Source organism: Entelurus aequoreus, linkage group LG07 (genome assembly GCF_033978785.1).
Source record: "Entelurus aequoreus isolate RoL-2023_Sb linkage group LG07, RoL_Eaeq_v1.1, whole genome shotgun sequence".
Classification (NCBI taxonomy): Eukaryota; Metazoa; Chordata; class Actinopteri; order Syngnathiformes; family Syngnathidae; genus Entelurus; species Entelurus aequoreus.
In genome coordinates, this window is record NC_084737.1 from 31,462,572 (window position 1) to 31,484,042 (window position 21,471).

Below are 21,471 nucleotides of genomic sequence, written 5' to 3' on the forward strand. Positions count from 1 at the left end.
CTGCTACTTTTTGTAGCAACGCTTTTGCCGCATACTTGTAAAACATCTTCCCGCTTGAAGCCAAACCACTGCCAGACGATGGTTTGGCTGTTGTTGCTGTTTTTCTTGGGAATTAATTCTTCCTTCATTTGTTACCACACCGCTAGCATCACAGCTAACTTTACCATGTCGCTACCTGTCTGCTCTGCGAGGGCGTATGACGATTGCGACAGTATGTGACGTATGTAAGAAGGTGCGCTTGTTTTACGTCTCTGTGAGAAGCAGATTAAAGAGTGAGAAAAGCCTGAAGTGTAATGCCTGCAGCTAAAAGCAACTGCGTGAGGACGTATACTCGAATATCACGATATAGTCATTTTCTATATCGCACAGAGACAAACCCGCGATATGTCGAGTATATTCGATATATCGCCCAGCCCTAATTTGACGTCTGCTATACTTTGGTGGTCGATCGGGGAGTACAGTCTCGGAATGAAGCGATTGTTTTGCTGTCTCCCTCCATTCAACAAGTACAGACGTAGCGTTATATGCTGTTGAGTTGCTTTAAAACAAGGCTAGTAAAAACAAAAGTATGGTCTGGAGTGTCATGTGTCGATGTAACAATAAAAGAAGGGATCCAGTTGTCTAAATGAGCTGTTTTATTCACAATCTTACAGCTACTCCAAGTGCTAACTGCTAGCCTCAGAAACATACACAGAATGTCGTTACATAAAGACGAGCGGCAACCAGTACAAAATCACAACATAAAAGGAACAACAGCTCAATTTCAAAAAGAGAGGTAAAACAAAAGTAGTGAATAGGAGGGAAAAAAATGATAAATACTGTGACGTCAGACAAGCCGGAATGCACAAAGCCATGTTTTTCTTTTACAGTGAAAGTCACTGCTTCTTCTTCAGCACCTGTAGTGAGCAACCTTGCCCAAAAGTTTATGTGCTGCGCATGTCAGAGTAAAGTATTCAAATTTAAAGGTGCCAGATATAGAAATGTGGCCAGAAATGGTACTGCAATCACGGTCAAAATTCTCTAGTCCCCTCCCCCTCTCCATGACTGAGGTTGCCAGATACGCAGCCGAATCCGAATCCTACTTCTAGGAACTTCAAATGGTAATCAATGAGTCCTACGCTGTAGGTTTCTCTCGTTTATGCTTCTTACAATATGGTTGACTAAGTAATTTATGCCACATTTTACTGATGTCGATTAGCCAAATGTATTTGTAAAGTTACGCAGCAATATTTTCGTCGAGAGTCAGGACAGATTGTTTGCATTAAAATGTTGCTAAAATGTAGAGTTTGACCGCACGGACCACCATCGAAATAATTATATATAACATATATCGCATAGGCCTACTTTGATGGCAAGCCAAGGCCAACAGTAAAATTACCGCCACATTTCGTTCAGCATAACTCCATGTTGCATCCAACCTGATGCACTGCATTCTCTTCCATGTACGCACATCACCATCTTTCAGTGCAGAGTGCGATTCTATGAGCCAACCCACGTGACGCATAAACACGTTACGCATAAATCATATAACCAACTACCATGTCAATACACAAAGTAGAAAATCATTACATGTAATGCATTATATTGTGCCAAGCAAATTCCACCCCCTATGTGCCCGATGCACATACAGTACCAGAAACTGTGCTAATGTTGGAACCCATGTCCTCAGCATATCTGCACATTGAGAACGAAATAGGCACTGACACATAGGTTTTATTTGTAGAAAATATGTTCTGCGCTGTTAGTTGGATGACACATCGACATACAGGCTAACGGCCATATATTTCCCCCGTTAGCCTGTATGTCGATGTTTCATTGACCGGGCTAGCATAGTAAGCTTTACACTAGGAGCTGAGCATCACACTATAAGCATTCCTTGCATGAACATACTAGCTTTGTTAGACAAGATCTTAGACTGTATTGGACAATATAGTTTACATAAGAAATGTCCATTTCCATTTATTACATGTAATAAGACAACGTAAATGCCTGACTTACCTATCAAGGAGGAAATTAGCAAATTTGGCGTCAGATGAAACAATCTTCTACGCCTTCAATCGTCTCCATCTTTCAAAGGCGTCCTCGATACAAATCCTCGTTTTGTTCCTGGCTTTGTCATGAATAAGTTGCCTTTTAGATTTACTAAGGTCTAACATGTTTAGTAACTTTACCAGTGGCAGTAGCTCGACGAAGAGGGCGGTGCGTAACTGGCAACCTGGATGTGACACACTCACTGACTTTCTAATATGTCAAACAGTAGAGGGTGGGGCATCGAAATGAGAACAATAAAAAATGTTCGGTGCTGTAAATCTAATTTTGAAATGAGCATATCCCGGCCGGCTATGTAGGTATTCAAAAATGGCATGATTTATTAATGCCTTTTGACATATCAGGGCCATTTAATGATGACTTGACATGAAATTATTACATATGGCACCTTTAAGGTGTGATGCATGAATCCAAATGATGATCAGATTAAATACATTTTGTCCAGGTACACGTGACTATGGTCAGCGGCTTTGCTGCGTTTTTGCTAGCAAACGTGTCCTTAAAATCTTTGCACATTTAGGTAAAACATGTTAATATTATAGTGTAGGATTGGTAAATGTAATGTAGTGATTTTGTTTTGAATTAACACATTCGTGTTTCGTAATTGCTGGCTCTGGCGAGCTCACGACTTATTCAACATGTCGCGGAACGGTGTCTCGGTTGAATGTGTTAATAAAGAATTATTGGATCTGGTCGTGGTTAGAAAAAGAAATGGACTGGTGCCTGCTTTTGGAATTCATTTTAAAGCACAAAGATTTCGGGAAAACAGTTTGCAGTCTTTGCGACAGGAAAATGATCAACTATGGTGGCAAAGGCTGGTTGTCATTGAAACGGCATTGCAAGGGAAGCTAACATGCAGCGAAGAAAAGATAAAGAAAATACATCTACAAACTGCCTGGTGAGTCATTTTCATAAGTTACTATTCCAAGGAAGTAATAATATGGCATCTTGCTGTTGACAATATGTCAACAATGTCTCATGATTTCAATCATGATTTAAAATACTAACTTGAATAAGATCTAGTGCTGCATGACCAAAGTTGCCTAGAAAGCACAATGATGTATAATCATGAATTTGTTAAGATTACAGGTTATACAAATCTCCATGTTACAAGCCCCGTTTCCATGAGTTGGGAAATTGTGTTAGATGTACTGTAAATATAAACGGAATACATCCATCCATCCATCCATTTTCTACCGCTTATTCCCTTCGGGGTCGCGGGGGGCGCTGGAGCCTATCTCAGCTACAATCGGGCGGAAGGCGGGGTACACCCTGGACAAGTCGCCACCTCATCGCAGGGCCAACACAGATAGACAACATTCACACACTGGGACCAATTTAGTGTTGCCAATCAACCTATCCCCAGGTGCATGTCTTTGGAATACAATGATTTGCAAATCATTTTCAACCCATATGCAGTTGAATATGCTACAAAGACAACATATTTGATGTTCACACTGATAAACTTTTTTTTTTTGTTGCAAATAATCATTAACTTTAGAATTTGATGCCAGCAACACGTGACAAAGAAGTTGGGAAAGGTGGCAATAAATACGGATAATGTTGAGGAATGCTCATCAAACACTTATTTGGAACATCCCACAGGTGAACAGGCAAGTTGGGAACAGGTGGGTGCCATGATTGGGTATAAAAGTAGATTCCATGAAATGCTCAGTCATTCACAAACAAGGATGGGGCGAGGGTCACCACTTTGTCAACAAATGCGTGCGCAAATAGTTGAACAGTTTAAGAAAAACCTTTCTCAACCAGCTATTGCAAGGTATTTAGGGATTTCACCATCTACGGTCCGTAATATCATCAAAGGGTTCAGAGAATCTGGAGAAATCACTGCACGTAAGCAGCTAAGCCCATGACCTTCGACCCCTCAGGCTGTACTGCATCAACAAGCGACATCAGTGTGTAAAGGATATCACCACATGGGCTCAGGAACACTTCAGAAACCCACTGTCAGTAACTACAGTTGGTCGCTACATCTGTAAGTGCAAGTTAAAACTCTCCTATGCAAGGCGAAAACCGTTTATCAACAACACCCAGAAACGCCGTCGGCTTCGCTGGGCCTGAGCTCATCTAAGATGGACTGATACAAAGTGGAAAAGTGTTCTGTGGTCTGACGAGTCCACATTTCAAATTGTTTTTGGAAACTGTGGACGTCGTGTCCTCTGGACCAAAGAGGAAAAGAACCATCCGGATTGTTATAGGCGCAAAGTTGAAAAGCCAGCATCTGTGATGGTATGGGGGTGTATTAGTGCCCAAGACATGGGTAACTTACACATCTGTGAAGGCACCATTAATGCTGAAAGGTACATACAGGTTTTGAAGCAACATATGTTGCCATCCAAGCAACGTTACCATGGACGCCCCTGCTTATTTCAGCAAGACAATGCCAAGCCACGTGTTACATCAACGTGGCTTCATATTAAAAGAGTGCGGGTACTAGACTGGCCTGCCTGTAGTCCAGACCTGTCTCCCATTGAAAATGTGTGGCGCATTATGAAGCCTAAAATACCACAACAGAGACCCCCGGACTGTTGAACAACTTAAGCTGTACATCAAGCAAGAATGGGAAAAAGTTCCACCTGAGAAGCTTAAAAAATGTGTCTCCTCAGTTCCCAAACGTTTATTGAGTGTTGTTAAAAGGAAAGGCCATGTAACACAGTGGTGAACATGCCCTTTCCCAACTACTTTGGCACGTGTTGCAACCATGAAATTCTAAGTTAATTATTATTTGCAAAAAAAAAATAAAGTTTATGAGTTTGAACATCAAATATCTTGTCTTTGTAGTGCATTCAACTGAATATGGGTTGACAAGGATTTGCAAATAATTGTATTCCGTTTACATTTACATCTAACACAATTTCCCAACTCATATGGAAACGGGGTTTGTATAATGGAACAAACACCAACTTGTAGCAGACAACATGAATGCAGTTTTACATTCATGACTAAGTGACTTACCGTATTTTTCGGACTATAAGTCGCGACTTATACTCAGGAGCGACTTATGTGTGAAATTATTAACACATTACCATAACATATCAATTAATATTATTTAGCTCATTCACGTAAGAGACTAGACGTATAAGATTTCATCAGATTTAGCGATTAGGAGTGACAGATTGTTTGGTAAACGTATGGCATGTTCTATATGTTATAGTTATTTGAATGACTCTTACCATAATATGTTACGTTAACGTACCAGGCACGTTCTCAGTTGGTTATTTATGCGTCATATAACGTACACTTATTCAGCCTGTTGTTCACTATTCTTTATTTATTTTAAATTGCCTTTCAAATGTCTATTCTTGGGTGTTGGGTTTTATCAAATAAATTTCCCCCAAAAATGCAACTTATACTCCAGTGCGACTTATATATGTTTTTTGCCTTTTTTATTATGAATTTTCGGCCGGTGCGACTTATACTCCGGAGCGACTTATACTCCGAAAAATACGGTACTTGTTCAACAAAATATTTGAGTTTTTACAATTTCAACATTTGTTATCATAATTATGTCATTATTCATAAATTTGTTTGGAACTTCTTTTCACACATGAAAACACTAGCCCTAGGGGTATTTTCTTTAAATTTCATTTTTAAAGAATTTCTATGTAGGAAATGCCTTCCAAATCATCTTAACAATGGTCAAATCTGCCCTGGGCTGCCAGCTGATATTTTTCAATTCCTAATTTATTTTTTTTACCTCACTAGGATCCCAGATAACCGTTTTTTTCCCCCCACACATGGTCAAAAATAAACTTCATAAACAATATATAGGTCATAACATTAAAGGCCTACTGAAATGAATTTTTTTTATTTAAACGGGAATAGCAGATCCATTCTATGTGTCATACTTGATCATTTCGCGATATTGCCATATTTTTGCTGAAAGGATTTAGTAGAGAAAATCGACGATAAAGTTCGCAACTTTTGCTCGCTGATAAAAAAAAGCCTTGCTTGTACCGGAAGTAGCGTGACGTCACAAGCGGTAGTGCTGCTCACAATTCCCCATTGTTTACAATGGAGCGAGAGAGATTCGGACCGAGAAAGTGACGATTACCCCATTAATTTGAGCGAGGATGAAAGATTCGTAGATGAGGAACGTTACAGTGAAGGACTTGAGAGGCAGTGATGGACATATCTTTTTTCGCTCTGACCGTAACTTAGGTACAAGCTGGCTCATTGGATTCCACTCTCTCCTTTTTCTATTGTGTATCACAGATTTGTATTTTAAACCATCTCAGATACTATATCCTCTTGAAAATGAGAGTCGAGAACGCGAAATGGACATTCACAGTGACTGAACATGTAAATACACGATTAATAATTCAGCTTTGCGAAGCTAAAAAAATAGAAGCTAACCTAGCTACGTAGCCAATGTTATAGCAGCAGTCTCAAATGCAGATAGAAACTAAATTTTAAAAAAAACCTGACTGGATGGATAGACAGAAGATCAATAATACTATTAAACCATGAACATGTAAATACACGATTAATAATATTCGGCTTGGCGAAGCTAAAAAAACAGAAGCTAACCTAGCAACGTAGCCAACGCGATAGCGCCAGTCTCAAATGCAGATAGAAACTAAATTAAAAAAAAACCCTGACTGGATGGATAGACAGAAGATCAATAATACTATTAAACCATGAACATGTAAATACACGATTAATAATATTCCGCTTGGCGAAGCTAAAAAAACAGAAGCTAACCTAGCTGCGTAGCTAACTTAGATGCGGCGGCGGGCGTTGTACGCTTTTGACGACACCCCGGCCGCCATCAGAGTCGGCAAGAAACATATATTTCCCCAAAGTTACGTACGTCACATGCACATATCGACACGCACGTACGGGCAATCGATCAAATGTTTGGAAGCCAAAGCTAGACTCACCGTAGTGCGTCTGTTATCCTGCTCAAAACACAACACAACCTCCTGGTGTTGGTGTTGCTGTAGTCCGCCGCTCCACCGGCTCCAACTTTCTTATTTGCAGTCTCCTTTGTCCATTAAACAAATTGCTCAATCGCTTTATTAACAAGCGGTAACTGGTTGTAGTTCAAAAAGTAGCGCACACACATACACGAGCTGCTGTTAGCCAAAAGTCACGCTCACACACACTCAAGTTCTCCGCCAACTCACTCGCGCATGCGCGTTTCCCAAACCCTTAAAGACACAGTACACTAATGCAAATATCACAGATATTACAGTATTGTACTTAGCCGCTAAGACACCGATCGATCCCACCTACAACGTTCTTCTTTGCGGTCTCAAAAGATTCACCAACACAGATGTCCAGAATACTGTGGAATTTTGTCAAATAAAACAAGAGGCTTTTCTATCGGGTCCGATGGGGTACCAACCACTTCCGTTGCTTTTGTGACGTCACGCGCATAAATCATATCCAAAGGAGTTTTTCAACCGGAAGTGTGGCGGGAATTTTAAAATTGCACTTTATAAGTTAACCCGGCCGTATTGGCATGTGTTGCAATGTTAAGATTTCATCATTGATATATAAACTATCAGACTGCGTGGTTGGTAGTAGTGGGTTTCAGTAGGCCTTTAAGCACACCTGCACAATCTTGGATCGATACAAGATTCATAAAAAAGCTGCTTTTAGTAGCATTTATCTCACTGCATTGTTGCATGGCAAGATTACATGAAAATAATATATTTTATCTTACCTTGTCTTTTATTATTATCATTATTATTATTATTATTTTTACTAAACCAAGTTGTAAAGTCTTTGTTTTTCCCCCATCGTAGTTTATTGGCTAATCTAATTGTGTACTGGTCCATCTGACGAAAGTCATGTATAAAATTTTGTAAACAAGCTAACATGAAAGTTGTTGTTTTTTAGACATCAGAGCCGGTATGAGGACATGAGATCAGGACATGAGATCAGGAGGGCTGACTCGTAAGGTGATAATATTCTCACAGTTCGAAGCCGATAATTTCTACTTAATGTCCAAATAACACTCAAACACAGCTGTCAGAGGCACCCAAAACTTCGTGCAAGCTCATGCTCAAATGTATTACCTTATATGTTAAGAGGCTTTTGTTTTGTTTAACGCCAGCATCCAACATTGTAACATTTTATGTCCAAAAAGAGGAAAATCATCATAAGTCCCCTTTAAAAGCTTCTGGTTTATGTACAAACAAACAAACAAACACTGTGTTATGGAATGCTTTAATTGTAACAAGCAAATTAATCTATGCAGTAATGTCATGTTTCAATTAAAAAAAAAGAATATGCAATTGTACAATTTTAAGAAATTCATGTTCTTTGCAGAGTCAACAAACTGTTTGGGTTGAATTTTCCTTTCCACCGCCAACAGTGAAATATTGTGACCTTTGAATGGAGACCGAGCAATTTGCCATTTGTTTGTGTAGTTCCGCACACATTTCCTGATACATGTGTTCAAATGCATTCAAGTTTGGTGGCTCAGTGTTGAAAAGAAACAAGAGCACCACCCTCCGCTGCTTTATCAGTGCTCTCTGTCGTTACTGCTAGAAAAACACAAGGTGGATTAATAATACAGCTCACATTACTTCTTATACTCTTAAGAGACGTTCCGCTTGTCCATGATTGCATTACCTTGGTCTTGCTGTGAGATTACAGGTAACTGTGTTGTTTCACTGCAGATAATGTCCTCACTCTCTGCAGGTCAAATAAAAACAAAAACAATATCAAGTGAGGACAAAGGCACAGAATAATTCAATTTACTCTACCTTTTGCTGGATTGTTCAATTGTGCATCTGTGATGTAATCAACCAATAGACAAGGAGCATCTGCACACAAGATAGAAGAACTTAAACACATGAGTGCCAACGCCTAAAGGTTGGTCCATAAATAGCCCCAAAGTGAATCATTAGTATTCAAGGAAAAAGCCGTTGTTCTGTGTCGCCATACCAACACGTTCCTTTAGCTGAGCCATGGTGAGGAAGAGCTCGGGCTCATCCGGTCTCCCTTCATTGTCCTCTGCACGATCAGGTAAAACACATCTGGTCACCGTGTGTGTAAGATACCGTATATAATATTAACATTCTTTATAAAGTCCATCACACCTGGTTTCCTGGTGACTTTGAGAACAAAGCAGCCCAAAAAAACAGCGACGATGCCAAAGAAGATGCAGCCAGATATAGAGAGAAGCACCCGCCTCTTCAACACTACAAGGTAAAAAATGAGAATAGTCACAGAATACTTGAAAGTGTAAAAAAGGTTGTTATTGAAAACTTACAAAGGTTCTTAGTCGTCAGGGCATCACTTTTTGTGGAGTAATAGGGTCTCCCGATGCGAATCCCCTGACAAGCGTATTGACTCTGCTCTGGGTCATTTTGGGGTGTGACTGTGTGTTTTTCAGAAGATGAGTTTGTGATCTGTTGTCCCTTGACAAACCTGTTTGTTGGTATATTTTTAATAGTCCACAAAAATCTTCTATTGAGCACAACATCAAGTACACATGCACAATCTAATCAGACATAGTGTATGACTTGTTTTTTACAAGCTCTGTCTTTACGGTCTTGAAGGTTTCATGAAGGGGTTTATTCCGACATGCTCCAAATTGGAATAGGTTCTTCCTAAAGCCACTGAGTTTCCTGGAAATGAGGGGTGTAAATTATGTGTAATCCTGCTAACGACCTCACATACAAACTACAAACACGTTTTGCCTCCAAACTATGATGCTAAATTCTATAGCTCGCAACAAAAGTGAGTACACACTTCAGATTTCAGCTGCTTTAATATTTTACATCCGATTTGATACCGATATTGTAGCCTGAGTATTGGCCTATACTGTTATTATTGTGACACGATACAAGTATGAATCATGGTATATACTTTTATTATTTTGTAGTGTGGAATTTTAGAAAAGGCTTGATCAAGTAAAATTACTGCGATAACAACGGTAGGTATGAAAAACACTAACCCTACATGACAGATGTAAGATTTTGAAGTGGAGCGATAAATAGTTTTTTGGCCTGGGGGTTACAATAATTAATAATTAAATGAAGTGCATGCCACAGTACAGTAAGATCCAGACATGCTTCCACCTTGGACACTAGTATCAAGAATCAGATTTATTGGTCAAGTATGTTTAACACTAATCTGACTTGGTAGACTGTGCTCTCTTTGTTCAATGCAAGAAACAATGTGTAAGTGATATGCAACTATAATTGATACTTGTTTATATTGACATATGTCCTGTTTTAGACTGCAATATTGTTCAATTAAGAACACTCATTACTCATGTCTAGCTTCTGTGCTATTGTGCTCTTAGCTGTTGTGTAGCTGCTAGCACCTGGTAGCCCTATAGCGTACCATGTTTACCTTTTATATAAGATTTCACTAAAATACAAGAAAAGACCAACCCTGTGTGCTTATTGGAGGACATTTAGATGTTTACTGAATGTCCAGTTTTACACAAGTAAACACGCTGCACGACTGCTTATATTGAAGCTTGTATCAGACATTTGTGCATGCCGATACTTGTTTTTTTGCTGATATCCATAATTTTTTACTCCGGTAAATATTTTTTAAGAACAATACTATAGAAATGAAACATAGATATACATTGATGATGGAAGAAAGGAAAAGAAAACCAAGCGTCAATGTGGGGAGGTTATCCTAGCAAAGTCAATCAAATCTGATCATTATCTTCATGAATGCAGAATCAAATCTTACATTGTATCTCATCAGAATGTACATATCTCCCTAATTTCCCAACACAGGCAAATTTTCTATAGTTGGTGCCTATTAAAATGGGTTCATGTTACCATGTGTAGTTCCAGGTGTCCCTGCTTCCTATGACCTCACACTGGAGCACGAGACTATCAGTGGAAAAGACCTCGGACCAGCCGGTCAAGACAATTATATTTGCCAATGGACGTTCTGTGAAAGCAATATTAAAACTTTGTCAACCAAAGTCACAGGTGAATATTCTAAGGGAGCTCTTTGAACAACACACCTTCAACTTGAAGACTTAAAGTCAGACTTTGTTCAGTCTCAAAGATAGCAGTGCTTCGCCCTCTGATTGCTTGGCATTTATATGATCCAGTGTTTCCCAAGGCCAGTGGAATTATGGTGTAGTTATTTCCAGAAACAGTAAGTGGAGCAGCATCTTTGTACCACCGATACTCCCATCCAGAGGAGACATTGATGTGACAGCTATAGGAGACAGAATCTCCAGTGTGTAGTAATGTATCAGCAGGGTCCTGCACCAGGATGACTTTGGGTTTCTTGCCTAAAAGTAGAACCAATGATTAGATTTGTTGATCGTAGCATTAAAGTATATCAGCACAAACTTACTGAAATGTGTATGAGTTCTAAGGGGAGTGTTCCAAAACTCACCGTAGACACTGATTGGTACTCCAGAAGAAAGGTTGCTGCTGACAGGCCTGCTGTTCAGTGTTCCTGAGCAGCTGTAAATTCCTCCATGAAAGTCTGAAGCAGAGTCAATGGACAGAGTAGTTCCATCCAACGTAAAAGACATGTTGCTCTGGATCACCTGACCGTCTTTTTGCCATTTATACGTCCAGTCAGAGCTTGTCTCAATTGCACAGCTCAATGTCACACGCTCCGTGGGGAAAACATCTGCCCATTGGGTGCTTACCACCATTGACGGAACGGGAATTTCTTTTAAAAAAAACACACCAGTTAGGTTTTTGAAACCAATTTTTTTTGGTAATAAACTACTGTCAATAGCAGTAAACTGTCTTACAAATATGAGAGAACCTTTGCATGAAATAGTAGTGGGAGGAAACTCTACCCTCATTGCTTCAATATTCATAGCTAAATAAATTCATTTCCTTCCCTTCCTGCTCAGTACCACATCCTGTTTCAACAGAATACAAACAGCTTTAAAAGGAAGCAAGGTGCATATTAAATGTTGTTTCACTCTATGACTTCCTAAAAAACTATCTGTCAATGTTTTTTAATACACCCCACTTTTCAGCAAACTATACAGTACTTGGGCAGTAATTGCTGTGTTCTCACTTTCATACTGACTCATAGTCCCTTTTGTATTGTCCCTTTAGAAGATGTACTCTAGGGGTGTATTCACCTGTGTGAGATACCATGTAATGTTTCACTCAATGCAATTTAAAAGTAAGATTTCTTTGCCGATTTTACCTACCAAGAACATCTTGAGTCATCTTCTCACTAATGTACGTGGATGTTCTTTGGCCTCTGGTAGCCTTGCACTGGTATGTCCCTGCATCATGAGGACCAAGGTGTGTGATTTGAAGGGTCTCGTCTGTGACAATAAGTGTCGTTCCGTCTTTGTACCACTGGTATACCCAGCCGGTTGCCACATCCACTTTGCAGGTGAATGTGGTGTTTTCTCCAACATACATAGAGTTCAAAATAGGATCCTTGCTAAGTGATGGCTTAGGGGGAGTTCCTTAAAAGAAAAAGGTTAAAATATTACTTGATATTTTATGAACAGTCCTTTTGTTAATGAAGGATGTCATATACATTTTTCAACCATATACACTGAATGTAGCTATGAACATTTAAGAACAATTTGGAAGATCTGAAAACATGTAGTCCTTGTTATGATAATTTGTGCTCCAAAGAGTCTCGTTTTAGGTTATAAACCAGTAGTTTTTATTTAGTTTGAATGCATTCAGTTTGTGTAAGGCAAAATTTGTCTCATCTTTATTTTTCTGTTTTGAAGTATTTTTAGTATGTGGATGTCAGATTTCCCTGCCCATGTGAAGAAGCAGAGCTATGCCCCAAGTTGCCAGGGAAACACCTTTTCCATATGGAAATGTCACTGTATGGGACCAAATAGTGTATGTACTGTATATGTTTCCAGGGAAGGTCTTTGTAATACATGAATAAACATGGTGTTAACATTATGGAAAACAAAGGCATAATAAAAACATAATTTACCATGAACATGAACAATTGCAGTGTTGCTGAATACGGAGGTGACTTTCCTGGACTTCAGTTGTGCTTTGCAAGAATATTCTCCTTGGTGAGCTTGAGAAGCTGAGGTTATTTTGAGACGAGATCCTCTTGCTCTCAGCTTCAGCACAGAGTCTCCTTGGAGTTCCATTCCATGTTTTTGCCAGATGAATGTCCAATTAGAGCTGTCCATATTACAAGATAGCTCCACTGTCTCATTTTCAAACACATCTGACCAGGAAGTCACAAGCCTCAGAGTTGGTGTTGGTGGTTCTGAAATACATAAATAAATAAATTAAAAACAAAAATATATATGTATATACAGTACAGGCCAAACATTTGGACAAACCTCATTTAAATTTGTTTTCTTTATTTTCATGACTATTTACATTGTAGATTGTCACTGAAGTCATCAGAACTATGACACCTGTGAAGTGAAAACCCTTTCAGGTGACTACCTCTTGAAGCTCATCGAGAGAATGCCAAGAGTGTTCAAAACAGTAATCAGAGCAAAGGGTGGCTATTTTGAAGAAACTAGAATATAAAACATGTTTTTACTTATTTCAACTTGTTCGTTAAGTACATAACTCCACATGTGTTTGTTCATAATTTTGATGCCTTCAGTGACAATCTACAATGTAAATAGTAATGAAAATAAAGAAAACCCATTGAATGAGAAGGTGTGTCCAAACTTTTGGCCTGTAATGTATATATATACATACATGCATAGATACATATACACATTATAGGCTGGTTTGCATCACATGAATAAGCTGTTAAGTACAGTGTGACCTGGTTGTGGTAAGTGATGCTTACCATAGACCTGCAGGGTTGCGGTTTCACTTTGTTCCGTGTAAAAATGACTTTTTCCTCTCTTGGCTTTGCAGTGGTACCGCCCAGTGTCAGATAGTGTTAAAGAATCTATTCTATAAGTAATGTTAGATTCTAGGATTTTCGTGTCATTGCGGAACCACTCATACTCCCAACCTTGAGATCTGGGAATCATGCACTGAAAAGTGACAGATTCTCCTGGGTACATGTGTTCCCACTTTGGATTGTGCGTCAGAGTTGCTTTGGGCTTGTTTGCTGAACAGTTAGAAAACATAAACAATCTGCATATGAGTATCTGTTGACTTGAGATCAACAAGTAAAACAGATGAAACTTTACCATCGACTTTCAGTTCAAGCGGATTACTGTAGTTCGTATTGCCCTTTACTGTGTGATGACCTTGACACACATAGAACCCAGATTGTGCTGGCGATGCTGCGGTGATGGTCAGCACTACTCCTTGCGACATACTGAAAGACAAATTTGGGTCTGTTTCTTGTACTTGACTGTCCGATTTGTACCAGGTGACGTTCCAGTCAGAGCTGTCATTGATTAAACACAGAAACTCGGCTTTCTCGAAGGGGAAGATCTCAACCCAGGGTGACTGCAAGTGCAATGATGGGACAGGAGGCTCTAGAAGATGTAAATAAATGAGACATTATTCATTCAGTTTCTGACAATTATGCTGCTCAGATTGACGAGTTAGCACGAGCATATCCAACAAGACTTTGGCCTTTGGTTGCCAGTCAATCACAGCACACATCGAGATTAATAACTAATCAAACTGATAGTCCCACGTACAGCCAATCTATTCAATTGGCCTAACATGCATGTTTTTGGAGTATAGTCCAAGTTTTCAGACTAAAGATTGAAAACCAGAACCACTTGTACTGTATGTGAGGCAAATGTGCTGAACCACTACATGAACCACTGCGCTGCCCAATACAGACATTACCGGTATATTATATTGAAATTGCAGCATTAGAAGAGCACATTTCAATGTATATGTTTAAAGCCAAATGTGTCTTCAAAAATGTTTTAAATATTTGCGGTGCTTAAATAACCTTTAAGTGGATTTGTGTTATTTTACATTTTACATTTTTTCCTCACCATAGATTGTCTGGCTTTCAGTTGAAAGTTGGCTGGTTGGGAAAATGTCGCTGAACATGGAGGTGACTGGTGGAGAGATGACAGAATAGTTGAGATCAGAGTACACTTAAAACATATTAAGTGTCTTGACGGTATATAGTACATGCAGTTGGGACTTCAGCTGTCAAATTTTTTTAGTAATCGAGTAATCCATCAATTACTTTGTTTGATTAATCAAGTAATCAAATAAAAAACACTTTACAGCCTAAATGCGTATTTTAAAAATAATTGTTGAAATAACAATTTTTCTGCTTGCCATCACGTTCATTCTTTTTTGTAATAAGTAAACATAATCAACTTTGTACTTCGAACATGCATTCTTAAAAAAAAATATATATATATATATATAAATAAAAACCCCATAGTTCGCCACCACATAGATCACAAAACCCACATACCACCGGTTTTATGTATACTCTATTGAAGCAGCCGTGCTGAAACTATGTCAACGTGCTAACAGTTCCGGGCACTCCATGCGGTCTGGGTTTGATCAGTTTTAGCAGTTTCAACGATTAATCAAAGCAACAAAATATAAATCCAAGCTTTTTTCCAAATCGAATTAATCGATTAATCGCTGCAGCTTTACACACAGTGATGGTAAGTACTAAGATATTGTACTTGTCAAAGCATACTTACATTGCGACTCAGATATACAGTATGTAAAAGTGCAGGTCTAATCTAGGTAAAAGGTTTTTTTTAAAACTAAGTATGTGGTAAGCAGTGACTGGTGAATGGGAGGATATGACAACTCACTAAGATTAGAATTTTCATATACAAAAAAAGGATCGTTTTGATGTCTGTATATTTTAGGGGTCAAAGTTTGAAGTTAAGGATTAGAGCCAGGATTTGGTTTATGGTTTTGGTTAGTGGTTAGGGCTGGAATTAGGTTCTGGTTAGGAGTGTGGTTAGTTTAGTGTTATGGTTAAAGTTGGGGATAGGGTTCAGGTTAGGGTAGTGTTAGAAATACAGTTTAGGTTTAGTGTTAGTGTAACATATAAATACTTTAACTCACCATAGATCGACTCGGTCGCATTTGATGATCCACTGGTAGGCCATATGTCCATGGAGGTGACTAGAGGAAGGAATATGACAAAATAGTTCAGGAAAGAGTTCTCATAACTTATTAAAAAGAAGTATACACGATATACAAACAGTGATGGAAAGTACTAAGACATTGTACTTTTGCTAATTTTCATTATTTTTACAAACCAAACGATGACCCCACCGAACATAACTCTAAACTTGACAAAAACCCTTGTACCCCAACCATATTGCTAACTTTAAACCTTGTCTAAACAAAACCAAGACCTAAAATTAAGGCTAAAAACATCCTTTTACATAACACTTATCAAACCCGAAGCCCTAAAAATGTCATCCAAAGAGGCACGTTCAAAATAAATCACCATTATCATCATCTTGCGGCATCCCTGCAATATTATGATGTATTATTATTATGATGTTATTATTAATATGTACTAATAATTGTGTGTATTTATTTTATCAGTGCATAATTGCATGTGAATTTCAGTTATTTGAGTCCCCTCTTTTGCAGTATATTTGGTTAGTACTTATTTGTGTAATCAGCTTGACCTCAGCCTAAGGTTAATATGCTAAATAAATAATAATATTTGTGATTAACACATATATCATATCATTTGACAAGGTTTATCCTGTTAAACTGTAAGTAGGTTGGATGTAATTATTGAATATTCTTAGTAGTAGGATTACTAATTCTATGGTGGGAAAGTTGGGCCCCAAGGTTAAAAAGTTTAAGAAACCCTGAACTAAAAGATAGTTTGATTAAATCAAGCTATCCTTGAATTGAAGCAAAACTAAAATAAGGTTATTCTGAAAAACTAAAATGAATACACAAACACAAGTGCGAAAAGATGGTGTAGACCAGGGGTGCCAACTCATTTTAGCACAGGGGCCGCACGGAGGAAAATCTATTCCCACGTACGACAACTTCAGATTGTTTAATTTGTTTGATTTTGGCCCAAAATAGAACAAGCACATTCTGAAAATGTACATATCACAAATAATCCTCTTGACAAAACACCTCAAGTTAGTTGAAAATTCTGAGGAAAAAAATTGGTGCAGTTTCAAAAACACCATGAAGAACACAATGAACTTAGACTTCATCTCAATGTATCTACAAAGCAATTCAACTTCAAGTCACAGCCCATATAGGTTGAACAAAAAATAAAATAAAGCATAAATAAAAACTTGTCTATGTATCAACGACCTCATTTGTCATTTCCACATAGTAATTCCTGTGCTAACTCAACAAAGCATACAAACTGAGGTAGAAACTATTCAAGAGGGTTGAGTTACTCCCTCCATTCTAGGCATCACTGTGTATCGATAGAAAATAAAAACCTCAATTTCAACAAACAAAAATTAGAAACATTAAAGACTGACAGTATTGCAGTAAATCACACACTGTTCACTTACTTTAAATGTGCACAGAATACAATAATCTTCACAGAACTATAACACGGTGCAGTGTCTTATGCAGCATTTTAAGTAGGCTTACCTACAAAATGTGTATTTTACTCCTGTTTGTTTTACGTTGAGTCGAAGTGGAGGAGTCGCAGCCCCGCTTTCCCTACCTCTTGCTTGACATACTTGCCTAACAGTATTGCTATTGCGACATCCAGTGGACACATTTAGAACAGCAGTTTCTTTAATTTAAAAATGTAGCTCAATTTTACACTTAGCAAACTCATCTTGCGGGCCAGATTGAAACTGTTTGCGGGCCTGATCCGGCCTGCTGGCCGCATGTTTGACATCCCTGGTGTAGACACAAAAAAAAAACATACATTTTTAAGAGTTATAAAAGATAATAAAATGAGCTGGAAACCACACATTAAAGGCCCCCTCTAATACTGACAACTTTGGCACATATTTCATAGTTCTGGACCTAAAAATCAAGTCAACAGATAAAATCCCCCACAATATAGACACAATCTTGATTTTAGGCTTGTTTTATAACGAGTTTCAGCACATTTTTGAACACCCACTTTTAGCTCTAAAATGTGGGCGTGGCCTGCGTCAGCCTGCTGACGTGACCTACAGAAGACTGGTGGCCTTTTCATCTCGCGTGGTATGTGTTTTGGTAGCATCTTCATCCTGAATCACGAAATGTTCTTGCAGGATTGGAAGGAATGATCTAACATGTCTACCAGATGCAAGGTTGCAGGTTGTAGCAATACAACTAAAGAAGGGGTCAGCCTGCATACATTTCCAAATGATGGGAGTATGATGCAAGTATGGACCTCTCCAGTCAAAATGACTCGGCAAAATGGGACGGACCAAGCGAGAGGAGTGTAGTTTGCAGCAATCACTTTAATGATTCTGACATTGAAGAAAAAGGGTTTTAGTTGGAAAAATTGTAAAAAAAACCAAAAAAAAACTCAAGCCAAATGTGATCCTGAAAATCAGGAGCACCCTTAAGGGGAGAAAGACTGAGTCAGAACCTGTAGAAAAATGGAATTAAGAAAAGAGCCGGCACTCAAAAGCGAGATAAAGATAAGGTAAGCCGCTGGTATTCCATTTTGTGTCCTCTTCTTCTGATGTTTTCAGAAGGAGAATGAGGAAACACAGGCTATGGGGTCTATGGAAGAGCATGGAAGTTTGGAAATGTTGTTACATTTTTGCTCATAATGTTAACCACATCAGTGTTAAAGTAATCATGGACCAGGGTGACAAAAACTCACAATGAAGTGATCAAATAATAGTAAGACATGCCTTTATCCACGCTGTCTATGCCAGTTCTGTAGATGACTTCACACTAGGAGGGGGCGGCATATCAAACCCCTCCACTTCACACATCTCTTCTGCACTTTTTTAACTCAAACTTAAATTTAATTTGACGTATGTTTTGTATTAAAATAATTAATGGAGAAAACAGGTGTTAAATGTATTTGTGTATGCAAAACAACCAGTTTAAGAGGTTTAAAACATAAATTGTCAGTCCTTCCTGACACAGCTTTGACAAGGATCAAGCCCAGAACTATTGCCAACTCAGTGGCCTAGTGGTTAGAGTGTCCTGAGATCGGTAGGTTGTGAGTTCAAACCCCGGCCGAGTCATACCAAAGACTATAAAAATGGGACCTGTTACCTCCCTGCTTGGCACTCAGCATCAAGGGTTGGAATTGGGGGTTAAATCACCAAAAATGATTCCCGGGTGCGGCAACGCTGCTGCCCACTGCTCCCCTCACTTCCCAGGGGGTGATCAAGGGGATGGGTCAAATGCAGAGGACAAATTTCACCACACTTAGTGTGTGTGTGACAATCATTGGTACTTTAACTTTAACTTTAACTTTACCAAGACCAGCACAAAGGCTGCACGCCGATAGGGATATTTAGTGTCGCCCCATGAAAAGATATAACACAATCCTTGCAGAAACCTTTATGAAGTACTGTACATCTGTACTAACAACAACACCGAAACATTTTGGTGGTCATTTTAAATGATGTGAATGATCTAAGAGGATAAAATGCAGCTCACACGTTGCTCAAACTGTAACACAACTGTGACTAAAATGTTTCAATATGGGGGTCTTCTTTTAAGTTTATTTAAACTATGCACGCAAGTAATACCCTGTGATTAATCATGATTAATCCAAATTTTAAAGTGTGATTAATCTGATTAAAAAAATTATTACAATTTGACAGCACTAGTTTAAAGGTTTTAGATATGAACGACTATAAAAATTATTCATAAAATGCAAACAAAGAAGAAAAAAAACACAGCAGGAAGTGTCGGACACATGTCAACAAAGTTTTGATGTCTGACTTCCTCAACGTTTCATCCGGTTTTTTTTGTTTTTTTTAATCGGACACAAGAATCACAGACCCTAAATTCAAGTTATGTACCTAAATTCTTAGTTCTTGGGTCATGTTTTTGTAATTCCCAAAAATAAAAATCAGTTTCTCACCATCCAGAGGATCTTGAGCCACACAAATAGCAGCAGCATCTGTGGAAACAAATTGTGATGAATGTTGATGGCGGCATGAATAGGTGGTTTGAATAAATCCATGCAGACTTACACATGACACCAAAGACCCTCAGGAGCCTCATTTTCCACTGAGTGGCACGCGAGGCTGCGATGCCTTCAGTCTCATGAGGTTCAGTAAAGGAAACATGACATGGGCGGGTGCACCGCAGCCTTCTTCTATTCGTGACATCTGCTTTTTGGGTTGTTAACCAACAGGAAATGAACGTCGACCGCAGTCAGATCTGTTTGTTTTCTCACTGGTAACTTAAGAGGGCATGCGTGTTACTGACTGATTAGTATTGATCTGAATATTAGACTACACTCTAGTCTAATATTCAGAAATATATGACTCTAGTCACTAGAGTTATATATTTGGGCAGAGAGATGTATACAGTAGAGCAGAGAGACCTGATATATGTCTTTGGTCTGAGAAGCAGCCATGACTTTGTGCTTTGTACAATTGGATGTATGAATCATGATTTAAGTTGATTTTGAAAAAAACATTCATTTTTGTTCAACAAATGGAGGCCTTCTATTCACGAGTGGCGACTGCTGTTCATTGATATTGGGGATTTTCCCATCAGAGTTTCCTGCTACCTGATACTTATCATCCATGAGGGACATCGGCTGATACCAATACCCATCACATGTACTACACATACTGTACATATTTCACTTTATTTATGGTGAGTGCTATTGATAGTTTAGCAATATTAGCACAATATTTAAATTAGTTCCGTATTCTTTTTTATTACATACAATTGTTTGAGCAAAACAAAGCCAGTAGTACACGATAACTACTTACTTCAACCCTTTGGTTTTTGCATTCAAAGTCCTTCTGTGTCCAAGGAATTATTTTTTTGTAACCATGAACAAATACACACGCAAAAAAGTTTTTTATAAAGTCAAAATATCGATCTGATGACACAACACTACTAATTCATGCATCGTTCCGCCCTCCTGTTACGAGTCGAGTACTGGCTGTGACAATGCTGACACCAACAGTTGTCATGTTATCCTCTCTAGATTCTTAATAATCTACTTGTTAATTTCCTGTTAAGATCTGCTAACTTTCTGCTGTAACGTGGTTCCATCTATGCTTCTTAAACTTTACTTATCACCTATTTCTTGGTGGTGTTTAAAGCTAGCTTGGCGGTTAGTTTAGTTATTAGCATACCGGCTCTTGGCTTTCTCTCGGTGTGTAACATGTTTAGCTTTGTCCTCCAGTGATTAAAATATGTGATAATGATACTTGGGATACTAAAATATGCCGCTTATTTGCAGTAATGGAGATGATTATTATGAATGAAGGAGAGCAGCTCCACCACGTGTACATAATTAGCTGCTGGCCACTTGTCAGCTGGAGAGGATCAACGTTTGTGATCTGCATTAATCGACAATGGCCGATCACTCACTTCTTCATGAGCATTGTCTAGAGATCGGTGGCGGATCGATCTGCACATTCCTAATCAATATTTAAAAAACTGTGCAAACTTTTGGATCATAATTAATCACAGTATATTA

At 38.6% G+C, this 21,471-nt stretch overlaps 2 protein-coding genes across 4 annotated transcripts in view; one reads left to right on the top strand and one right to left on the bottom strand.

Moving 5' to 3' along the window:
• The window catches only part of apobec2b (apolipoprotein B mRNA editing enzyme, catalytic polypeptide-like 2b), a 16,133-nt gene extending 7,086 nt beyond the window's left edge, over window positions 1-9,047 (top strand). The window contains exon 5 of the transcript XR_009826761.1: window positions 8,725-9,047. The gene's annotated coding sequence lies outside the window, so the exon portion shown is untranslated. The remainder of the gene's footprint in view (window positions 1-8,724) is intronic.
• On the bottom strand, window positions 8,237-20,316 carry LOC133653674 (carcinoembryonic antigen-related cell adhesion molecule 5-like). Of its 3 annotated transcripts, none has more exons than XM_062053215.1 (17): window positions 20,000-20,316; window positions 19,888-19,926; window positions 15,957-16,016; window positions 14,906-14,971; window positions 14,135-14,428; window positions 13,783-14,052; window positions 12,952-13,239; window positions 12,191-12,457; window positions 11,407-11,691; window positions 11,024-11,299; window positions 10,833-10,947; window positions 9,299-9,456; window positions 9,126-9,227; window positions 8,971-9,039; window positions 8,790-8,849; window positions 8,656-8,718; window positions 8,237-8,567 (listed from the first exon to the last, which is right to left on the bottom strand). In XM_062053215.1, exons 1-17 carry the CDS (start codon window positions 20,028-20,030, stop codon window positions 8,503-8,505), a joined length of 2,508 nt encoding a protein of 835 aa, XP_061909199.1. In that variant the 5' UTR covers window positions 20,031-20,316; the 3' UTR covers window positions 8,237-8,502. The 3 variants fall into 3 exon arrangements, with proteins under 3 accessions (XP_061909199.1, XP_061909200.1, XP_061909201.1); XM_062053216.1 differs by having other exon boundaries at window positions 8,237-8,564; window positions 20,000-20,314; XM_062053217.1 differs by lacking the exons at window positions 19,888-19,926; window positions 20,000-20,316 and having other exon boundaries at window positions 14,135-14,265; window positions 15,957-16,004.
• Between the last annotated feature and the right edge of the window lie 1,155 nt (window positions 20,317-21,471).

Bases quoted from the DNA above. Each gene is read 5' to 3' on its own strand.
- LOC133653674 (XM_062053215.1), bottom strand. From the start codon at position 20,030: ATGAGGCTCCTGAGGGTCTTTGGTGTCATGT. The intron at 14,053-14,134 runs GTAAAGTTTCAT...CTAACTGTTCAG, and splicing joins GCTTGAACTGAAAGTCGATG to CAAACAAGCCCAAAGCAACT. The intron at 8,850-8,970 runs GTATGGCGACAC...TCTTGTGTGCAG, and splicing joins TCAGCTAAAGGAACGTGTTG to ATGCTCCTTGTCTATTGGTT.